General features: G+C 47.8%; 1 protein-coding gene across 1 annotated transcript; it reads left to right on the top strand.

Annotated features, from left to right (window-relative positions):
* The first annotated feature begins 1,121 nt into the window (after positions 1–1,121).
* Positions 1,122–3,930, top strand: Gas1 (growth arrest specific 1). Its single transcript, XM_045144578.1, has one exon. It carries the CDS (start codon positions 1,553–1,555, stop codon positions 2,591–2,593), a length of 1,041 nt encoding a protein of 346 aa, XP_045000513.1. The 5' UTR covers positions 1,122–1,552; the 3' UTR covers positions 2,594–3,930.
* Positions 3,931–11,058: the final 7,128 nt, after the last annotated feature.

Here is an 11,058-nt window from a genome sequence, read left to right as displayed (position 1 = left end):
AGATGGGGAGCTGGTGTGTGCAGTTGTGGGGGAGACGTGAAGCCTGGTCGAACATCTCATCGTCAAGCTTCGTGTGTGTGTGTGTGTGTGTGTGTGTGTGTGTGTGTGTGTGTGTGCGCGCGCGCGCGCGATTTCAAGTCTCACTTTCAAGTCTCCAGATTCTCTCTTCTCTCCACCCCACCCCTCCAGGGTGATCCGGGTTCAAAAAATAAACTAACTTCTGAACCCACTCCAGGGCACAGATGGAGGGAGGGGTATTAGTGAGAATTAATAAAAGTGACCCCCTCCACCAAAACAGAAAGGGGGAGGAGGAACCGAACAAAAAAAGGCCCGTGGCTGAGCCGGATGCAAGCAACTGGCCCTAAGCCCTGCCCCGCTGATTCTGGGCGCGAGCTGGGGTTCCATATCCGAGCCTCCTTAAGAGTAGGAGGAGCTCCGGGCCTCTGTCAGGCTCCCTAAGCCGTTCCTTTCAAGCCCTGAATGCTTGAATGTGAGCTGCCCACCACCTTCCCCGCCCTCCCCCACTCTGCAACCCCACTCCAGTGGCTTGTAAAAAAAAAAAAAAAAAAAGTTTCAACAACAACAGCCAGGACCAATAGCATCTCGAAAAGCCGGGAAAGGGGGCCGAGCAAAGGGCGAGAGAGAGTGGAGAAAGGAGAAAGCGGGCAGGCTCGGAGCGCGCGGGGCCGGGGCTGTGCGAGCCGGAGGAGCGTTGCTAATGTTTTTGTTTGTTTGCTTTTCCATGCATGCATAATGAGGGGGCACCGCGGCACCACGCGGGGGCTCCCGGCCCACTTTTGTATTTAAAGCCTCGCCGCGAGCAAAGTCTGCAGCCCGGCTCAGCGGATCCGCTCCTCAGGCTCCGGGTCGCTCCAGAAGCCGCCGCCGCCGCCGAGGGAGCCCGGGAGCCGCTCTCCGGCCGCACGGAGTTTCTTGTTCAGCCCGCGCCTCGTGGAAAGAGCTTCCCGGAGCTCGGCCGAGGCCCGGGTCGCCGCGGGAGGAGGGGGAGGGGACTCGGGGCGGCCTGGCCGCGGGAAGGCGGGCAGCCCCGGACACCGAGCCTGGAAGCGGCGGGATGCGAGAGCCGCGGGCGGTGGCGCGGCGCTGAGCCGAGGAGGAAGGAGCAGCGGCGACCGCAATCTCAGCAGCGGGGCTCGGACGCCTCGGAAAATACAACGGATCTGCAGGAGCGGAGCAAAATGCACCCGCGGCGCCGCGCGGTCCTGCAGCCCAGCTGCGGCCCCGAGGCCCGCAGCCCCCCGGGGCGGCAGTGAGCGCCTCCCGCCACCGCCGGGACCCAGCTCTGGGGTGCCGGAGCGGGATCAGCACTGGACGGCTGTGCATTTCCACGAAGCCACCGCAGCAGCCCCGGCGAGAGCCCACCTTCTGCTACCAACCGGGCATCCTTCAGCGGCGCGCATGGATTTATGAAGACACTCATGCAAGAAGTGGGCAGGAGGACTTGGGCAAACTTTTCCACCGGCTCCGCGTCCACCGCTCCCCGCGCCTCATCTCCTTTCCCCGGTTCGCCCGGCGGCCGCCGCTGCCCGCGATGGTGGCCGTGCTGCTGGGCGGCGGCGGTGGGGCCCGCTGGGGGACCGTGCCGGGCTCTTGGCTGTGCCTGATGGCGCTCCTGCAGCTGCTGGGCTCGGCGCCGCGGGGCTCGGGGCTGGCGCACGGCCGCCGCCTCATCTGCTGGCAGGCGCTGCTGCAGTGCCAGGGGGAGCCGGAGTGCAGCTACGCCTACAACCAGTACGCCGAGGCGTGCGCGCCGGTGCTGGCGCAGCGCGGCGGGGGCGACGCGCCGGGGGCCGCCGCCTTCCCGGCCTCGGCCGCCTCCTTCTCGACGCGGTGGCGCTGCCCGAGCCACTGCATCTCGGCCCTCATTCAGCTCAACCACACGCGCCGCGGGCCCGCGCTGGAGGACTGTGACTGCGCGCAGGACGAGAACTGCAAGTCCACCAAGCGCGCCATTGAGCCGTGCCTGCCCCGGACGAGCGGCGGCGGCGGCGCGGGCGGCCCGGGCGCGGGCGGGGTCATGGGCTGCACCGAGGCCCGGCGGCGCTGCGACCGCGACAGCCGCTGCAACCTGGCGCTCAGTCGCTACCTGACCTACTGCGGCAAGCTCTTCAACGGGCTGCGCTGCACGGACGAGTGCCGCACGGTCATCGAGGACATGCTGGCCGTGCCGAAGGCCGCGCTGCTCAACGACTGCGTGTGCGACGGCCTCGAGAGACCCATCTGCGAGTCGGTCAAGGAGAACATGGCCCGCCTGTGCTTTAGCACCGACCTGACCACCGGCGCGGGCAGCAGCGGCTCCGACGGGGGCCTGGACGACTACTACGACGAGGACTACGATGATGAGCGGCCAGGGGGCGCGGGCGGCGAGCAGCCGCTGGACGATGACGACGGCGTCCCGCACCCGGCGCGTCCGGGCGGCGGCGCTGCTGCGGCGGCGGGTCGGGGGGACCTGCCCTACGGGCCCGGGCGCAGGAGCAGCAGCAGCGGCAGCGGCGGCCTCTCGGCGCCCCGAGGAGCCTGGACTCCGCTCGCCTCCATCTTGCTGCTGCTGCTGCTCGGGGCGCACGCTTAACTCTGGCGGTCCTCGCCTTCCGCTGCGCCTAGCACGCACACTCGGGCTCTCCCCCGCGCCTGGCATCTGTTGCTTGCGGACACTTCTCAAAACTTTGCCCAAGTCGACTCGGCCTAGCCCGCCCCCGCCCCTCTTGACACGACCCCAGTCTTCTGTCCAGAGCATGATTTCTTGGATCTCCTTGTTGTGGTTTCCAGGCTCCAGAAACTACCAGCAAATCTGCCCTGCAGACATGAATCTGCAGAGTTCAGGACAATGTGAAAAAAAAAAAAAAAGGCGACAACCGGAGTTCTGGAACTGGGCTGTAGGGTGCTGACCCATGGGGGTCTTAACCATTCCAAGGCACTGGACGGGGGTGGGAGGGAGGCTGTTGACGGAGGAATTATATTTGCAAAAGGGCTGTTCATTGACATTTTTCCTGTGAGGGTACCAATGGTGATGATAAGGACTTTCATTGCTTGAGGCCCTTTAGGACATAGCAATTGTAAGTAAATAGAAAAGCCCCACTGACGGATTCATCCCTTTACTCTCCGTTTCAGCATCAGGGGTTCAGGGTAACACTGGGCGTGAGGCCCGTGATTGCCTTGGGGGAACCCCTAAATTAGTTTTGCATAACTTTAGCCCCTGACCTTTAATTTTATTGCTACTACTCTGTTTTCTCAGCAGTTTGGAGTTAAGAGTCCACAAATGCTGATTTAAGGCGTTACTATGGTTGAACAATGCAAGTTGGTTTTTTTTTTTTTTTATTTAAAAAAGCTCTGTACTGCCATCTATGAAAGCCTCCCTATGGTGTTTGTCTTGTCATTTTTGTTCTTTCTATCAAGAACCTGTGTGTTCGAATATGCAGAGAATGTATATTGCCTCTGCTCCTATCAGGGTGATAAACCCTGGTACGTCGTATAAAGTGTATTAAAACTGGGGTTTCTTACCAGTTGCTGTACTTTGTATATAGAATTTTTATAAATTGTATGCTTCAGAAATAATTTATTTTTAAAAAAAGAAATTAAAATTTTTAAATCCACACCAATATTACATCTCCACCCAAGTAATGTACAGAACTCATTGGGTCCAAACCCACACTCAATTTCCATTTTGAATGTTCCCCACTTAGAACAGTCTTAAAATGTACAGTGTATTTTATAGATTTGAAATACTGTTCTTATTTTCAAGAGAATTTATAAACATTGTAGAAATGTATAAATGCATTTCCAACCTGCCTTAAACGCTGTATTTTTATAGACCTCATTTTTTAAAATCCCTATGGTTTAAATAACTGACTCTGTATTTTTGATTGTTTTATTAAGATGTGTACATCAGTAAAGAGTTTAAACAATGAATATGGTGTAGTTTCTTTCCAAAGTTACACTGTGGTTAACCCAATAATGATGGAGGAGTGGTGTGGAAAGGGGCATTGAGAACCCATCAACCATCAACTGAAATTAAAACACAGTGCAAGACAAGAAGTGTGGGCTAATTCTGCCTTTAATTTAATGCAACATCTGCAAATGAGGCAGATAAAAAGGTTTGTAACTGGCTTCCACTGGTTTTTACATTTGGGAAAAGAATTCAAAAAGTATTCCCGCTCTCCCTCCCCCCACCATGCATCATTTGAAGATAAGCCAGGCATCACATTTTCCCTCCCCCTTTTCCGTGGGTACCCAACCCACACCCCCCTCCCTTTTACCCCTGACCCCCAAGAGTGTTCTCTCTGGCTTCTAGACATTCTCATACAATCAAACATGCCAATAACATCTGTTACCAATAGATCTTGGAAGCCTACTTCAAAGCCATTTTCACACTTTTGGTAAAAACAAAAAAAATACAAATTTTTGTTAGAAAACATTCAGGCGTGCAAAAGTAAACACACCAGGAGAGGAATAATGACCAGAACTGGTAATACTGTCCTGAGGAGTTGTTTAGCTGTGGGCTGAAGGCTGGGCTTCTGCCAGAGCTACTGATGCACACTCAAACGCCCTTACATAAATAATTACACTCTTAAGCTGTGTCGAGTGCTGATACACTTGACCTTGTAAATAGAAATGTTTGCAGTAGGAATAAACTCCAGCATTGGAAAATCTTTTAAACATTAACACAAAAGAGAGCACTCTGTCCTCTGGGGATTTGAGCCTGAACCTCGCCAAGCTAGGCACTTGCAAGGGGGAAAAAAGTTTATTTATCTTCTATTCCTGGTGTTTATTTAAAGCTTTTCATTTGAAACGCGGTGATTGGAAGGCAAGTCGGGAGTTTAAAAGTCACCACAAATAAACTTTGTCTGAGGGGTGGATAGATTAGCAAGATCTGGTGTCTCTTTATTTGATATTAACATGTGCTGAGAAAACAACCAGATTTCTTTGCTGCCTAAAGTAATTAGCAAAGCCATGTCCCTCAGACTTCCTCCCACCCCTTCTTGCCCCCTGCTTTGGAGGTTTCTTTTGCTTCTAACTCACTTTTCCCAGAATTTGGTGGAGAGTCCAGGTACTTATGGTGTATGTAAAACCAAGATTCCTCCATATCAGGTATCAGAAAGGCTCACATAATCATTCCATCACACTGGAGCGCAGGAGAGTGGTGTGTGGTCACCTGGAAGGCTGGGTAAACGGAAAGCTGACAGAGGTTGTTTCTTTGGGAAGTGAACAAAGTATCTAAGAGACTTGTAAATGAAGTCCACTTTTTCTACAAAGGAATCCAGTTAGCAGCACTCCTAAGTTTGTCCTTAAATATATTTAAATCTTCTCCTCCGGCTCCTGTAATTTTAACAAATTCTTGACTAAAAGTTAACTCTTTGTCCCAGTTAAAAAAAAAAAAAAAAAGCCCAGTTTCCCCCAGCAAGAAGTAAAAGACATTAGCACTAGAAAAGGCCAGATCATTAACTACTACAATAAACTCACGACTTGATTTTACAGGGTACCATCAAAAGCATCTGCCTAGAATAAATCAACACAGCTCTCTCTGGGGGGAGAAGGGACACGCGGCTTTATGCTTTCTCCCTTGAAGAAAGTGAGAGGTAATCTGTGGTCCACTTTAATTTAAACAATGATACTCTGGGCTGGAGCTCAGGCACTCCTCTGTCCCTCCAGGTCTAGTGCATCCCGGAGCAGGTTGCAGAGATGTTGGGCCGGTGGGCTTTGGCTTGTGGAATTTTAACACTGCCATCTGCTTCTAGGCAGAATTTTTACACATGTTGACATCTGCAATATTTCGCACTCTCCAGGGAGCCCTTTTGGAATTTTGAACATTTGGCAGGTTCAAATGTCTTGTGGAAAATGCCTGGAAGTGCCTGCCACTAATGAGAGAAAAGGTAGTCCTGGCTCTTCTGACAGGTTCTGTGTCCCCTCTCCACAGAAGTCTCACACAAAGAGAGGATCTCCTTGGGAATTCCACGTAGAACGACTGGTCTTCATGGGCCTTCCATCTCTCCCCAGTTAGTAAGTTGGAATTCCCAGTGACAGTTTATTTGTCTTTGGAGGCCCTTCAGTGACAAATGTTTGAGGGAGTGTGGGACAATGGTCAAGAACAAGGGGACAGTTCATTGAGCTGAAGAGACCATACAGTAAACAGAAGAGGTTCAGCTTCACTGCTCACCCAAGCACACAGCAACGCTTTTGTACATGGTCACAATGGGCATAACATAAGGTCTCTGTTGGTTTTCAACAATATATAGCAATGTACATGAGCAATCCCCACATGTAAAGTGGAAAAATGGCCAGAGAGGAGTGAATCCTTCCAGTAAGTAGCAGGACGTCCCTGTACTTGAGCATAGTCCCTAAGAACAGAAACAGCTCCTGGCCCCACTTGTCACAAATTTAAGAGTTCTACCATGTCTGGAGGGTACCACAGGGTCTTCTGTGGGGTCTGGAATGGAGAGTGAGGAACAGTGGTAGAGAAAAGCCAAAATTACAGGACCCTGTCTACCTTTTCTTGCCCCTTGCTCACACTTTCACCCCACCATAGCAAAGAAACTCCAGAAAGTCACGATAGCTATGGAGAGAGACATCAAACATCACCCAGGACTTGCACTGCTTTCAAGCTTTGGCTTGGCTTGATGAGCTGATTGTGTTACTGTGGAAGCCAAGCTATCTAGTATGAGCTCACAAGTCTCTTCTCAAAGCTGGAAAAACAAACAAAAACAAACAAACCAAAAAAAAAAAAAAAAAACCCAAAACCATATGCTCTTTGTGTTTTGACCTATCATACCAAGAAACAAGGGAAATGTTGTCAATTGACCCCGCTTCTCAGCTACTCTGAGCAAGAGAGCATCATGCTACACACGTGTGGCCAGGGTACTTAGGCCAGGGCTGAGCTTCCAGTGGGGCTCACTGCCTGCCAGTTAAGTTGGACATTACTGTATTCTGTTTGAGACATTGCTTCTGGAAGACAGTTGAAAAAGTTCACCCTTAACTATCGCAATGACATAAGTAATGTGCTATTAGCATAAATACCTCCTAAGGCATCCATTTAATCAATTTCTTAAATAACAGAATGATCTACTACAAAATAGTTGACTGTATACACTATATTTTGGCACAAAGATGGTCATTCTCCCACTAGTAACCAGGGGCTCTAAATAAATGATTTCAACAATGTTTTATTAAAGGACGACAAGAGCCCTCGAGCTGCATTAATCGGGGAGAAGTCGAGTGGCACTTTTGTTATGGAAATGTTAAGCACATAATAGCAGGCCCAAACAATGTGCAGCCACTTCATTCTTTCAGCCATGCTGACACCTCTTAAAGAGGAACTGCAGGGAAGGATGTGGGAAAGATTTGCTTTCCTGAGGAAGCTTTCAGCTCATATTTTGGAGGGCTACCTTCAAACCCTGTGTAAAATGCACGCAGTGAAGCCAGAAGCTCTACAGAGAGGCAGAAAGGGTTTCTAGCCCGTATTTCAGAGGCATGGGCTCACTGATATAGTTTGACATGGCATTCACCCAAATAATATTTTGCTGACTTTTCTTAGTCATTTGAATGAATTTTATAAAGTGGGCCAAAGGTTCTGTTGCTCTAAATGGTGCTGGTATATGCTATGCGTTCTGATAAGGTGTGCCTAAAGCAAATAAATCATTTTAAAGTCTACCAACAGGTCAATTATACAATGTCATTACGAATATCTTCACTTGTGACAAAATAAATAATAAGAATGGCATCCATTTCCAGGCTTTATGAACAGGCTTGTGTTTTCTGATTATCAGAACATATCCTTATAGGTATACTTAAAACTTGTAAATTCTATAGGCTATTAATAGGCAACACCTCACAATGAAGTCTAGCGGTTCACTGTGTGCACGCGTGTGCACACCATGTGTCATTTGTGTGCCCTTCTCTATTGCTCTTCCATCTTAGCTCCTCAATGAACCTAGAGTTTGCTGTTTTCCAGTTAGACTGGCTGATGCAGGAGCCCTAGCCACCCTCTTGTCTCCACTCCCCTCCGTGCTGAGTTATCAGCAAGCAAGACCATTCCCAGCTTTTTATGTGGTTGTGGGGATTAAACTCGGGTTCTCCTGCCTGCACAGCAGGTACTATTATCCACTAAGCCATAAACAAGTGTGTGGGGGTGGATAAAAACCATCCATAGGTATCACTGAGAGAAACTATGTGCAGTGTTGCCCATGGGACTTGCAACACAGTCTTGGCCCTCGTCTAAGCTGACAGTCAACTAGGAAGAGGCAGGCACACCAAGAACTTTAACACAACCACGAGCCCAGAAAATGGCTTAGCCCTGTGCTGGGTTTAAGGAAAGCTGCATGGAGGAGGTGACACTGAGAAACATCAAGGTAGGAGTAGAAATTAGGTGGGAAACAACTAGCTCAGTGGGAACAGCCCAAGGCTGTGAGTACCCATATGTGACTGCATGCTACCCAAGCATAATGTGGGAAGCAGAAGGGCTGAAGCTTGAAAGAAGGGCTAGTACTGGATCATGGAAGGCCTGAGGTCATGCTAGATGCAGACTGAACTCTGCACAGTGTATAAGACAGGCACCTTCTGGGAGTTCCCAACTGAGCTTAGCCGACAACAGAAGTCAGCATTTTGAACAAAGTACATGAAGGTCGGAAGGGATGAAGACCAGAGCAGGAGTAGACAAAGGTCAAGGACTTACCTAGAGAACTACTACTCAGAGGAAGGTAAAAGGAGGCTAAAGCCTTGAAGACTGGTCAGATATGGGTGGAGAAAAGATGAAGGCCCACAAGACTTCTTCTAGGGTTTGGGGCTCAAGCAGCATGTGGATGATAGCAACTTCAGTTCTATAGAAAAAGGAAGGAGGACAAGTGATATTTGAGTACATTTGAGATAACCATTGGGAATCCAACTCCAGGTCAGGTCTGAAGCTCTGGGGCTAAAGTCACAATAAAATTAAATTAGTGAGGTCATGGCTTTAACTCTGAGAGCAACAAAGGAAGGGATGAAGGAGAAAGAGAGAAAGGAAGAGAGGAGAGTACAAGGAGCAGAGAATACAGAGGCTTGTATTAGTTTTCATTGTTATGACCAAATAGCTGACCAGAAACAACTTAAGGAGATCAAGATATATTTGCACTCAAGGTCTGAGGGGATATAGTCCATAGTTGAGGGAAAGGTCTACTGGTTCCCACATGAAACAGCTGCTCACCTTAGTGAGTCTGCAGCGAGGAAGCAGAGAGAGATGAGTATTAGTGCTCACCTGGCTTCCTCCTTCTTACCTTTCGTTCAGTATTGGAACCCAGCTCATGGGACAGAGCTGCTCACATTCAAAGAGACTTATTTCTTCAATTAACCTCTCTGGATTCACCCTCACAGACATGTCCAGAGGTGTCTTCTTGGTGATCCCAAGTCCAGTTGACAGTGAAGATTAACCAGCCCAGGGGCCAAAAGCAACTTTAGCAGGGAGAAAAGGGGTCAGAGAGGTTCTGGAGCAGCAGGAATGTGTAAAAACAGTGTCTCTGGGCACAGACACCTAAATATTAAAATGCTTCAGATACAAATACTAGGAACATACCTTAATAAACAAGATGGATTTCACTGGTTTGCAAGAACACATAAGTACAAAAACCATCATAACAATAATATTAATCACAATTAGAATCACAACTGACTTTGGGAAAATAAAAATCACAAAGATTATACATTAAAATCATAGCAATGGCTGGGCATAGTGGCGCATGCCTTTAATCCCAGAACTTGGGAGGCAGAGGTAGGAGGATCACCATGAGTTCGAGGCCAGCCTGAGACTACATAGAGAATTCCAGGTCAGCCTGAGCTAAAGTGAGACTCTACCTCGAAAACCCAAAAAACAATAATAATAGTAATAATAACCAATGATAGTTATCATTATGTACCATGTATAGTGCTGAGCATATAAAATGAACCATATCATTCAATCATTATAACTTTGTGAGTTATAACTTTGCTATATACAAAGTTTATAACTTTGTTACTATTTGCACTTTACAAATGAAGATACTGATGCCTAAAAACTTGGCCATGGTCATTTAGTGAATGAGTTGGTGAATTTGCAAGCCAAGTATCTTTGTGTCAAGAGATTGAGATCCTGACTTAGATATATTAGTTCTCAAAGTGTAGAAAACATAAAGAAGTACTGAGTCAAATTCAAATAATTCAATGTGGCCACCTAGAGGAGCGTGACACTTACCAGGAAGGGTACATCCCAAGAATTGTGTCCCTGATTTCATCATTGTATGACCTGCATATTGAGATGGTATAGATGACATGCTTTATTTATGGGGACACCCTTCTACATATGTTCTGTTTTTGATGGAACCTTGTTATGTGGCTCATCATTGAACTTATGAGAAGAAATGTGAGTGAATATTAGCAGCCAATGGCTTAGCATTCATGGTCAACTGCCCCCTCATAATCTATACCACAGAGTAATATATCCACTCTAATTTGCTCAGAACTCCTCAAATTCTCACAAGGAAGTGATTTTTTTTAAATAGAAAACAGTACTACCTATACAAAAAGAATCATAACAAAATATGTTACAGCAAGAAGATTCTCCAGAGATTATTTACTTCTTTATTCACCTAATCAGTTCATCAAACACATTTTTTTTTCAGATAGGGTCTCACTATGTAGCCCAGGCTAGACTCAAATACCTCCTGCTTCAACCTCACAAAGAATGTACCACCACTCCTAATTTATTCAATTAATTTTATTGAACACTTACTATGGGCCAAGTGCCGTGTTGAAGGGATATAAGAGTCAAGCCTGATGCACCTTCTTGCAAGCCCTGAATATGGGTTAGGCTACCAACTGGCCTTCCAGAATCTCTTGATCATCATTGAAAATAAGATCATTCTTGATCTATCAGAGAACAACCACATCCTTTACTTTTCCTCTATCAGTTAGTTAAGAATTTTGTTCATCTTTTCTATCTTAAATTATATTCATGTCTCATGTTGGGAAATACAAGTTTATATAGGTGATAATCATTTTGGTTTTTAAAATGTGTTTTGAAAGTGAAAGAATAACATC

The sequence above is a fragment of the Jaculus jaculus genome, chromosome 2 (assembly GCF_020740685.1).
Source record: "Jaculus jaculus isolate mJacJac1 chromosome 2, mJacJac1.mat.Y.cur, whole genome shotgun sequence".
Classification (NCBI taxonomy): Eukaryota; Metazoa; Chordata; class Mammalia; order Rodentia; family Dipodidae; genus Jaculus; species Jaculus jaculus.
The sequence above is the reverse complement of the archived record's forward strand: the minus strand, read 5'-3'. Positions and strand labels throughout refer to the sequence as shown.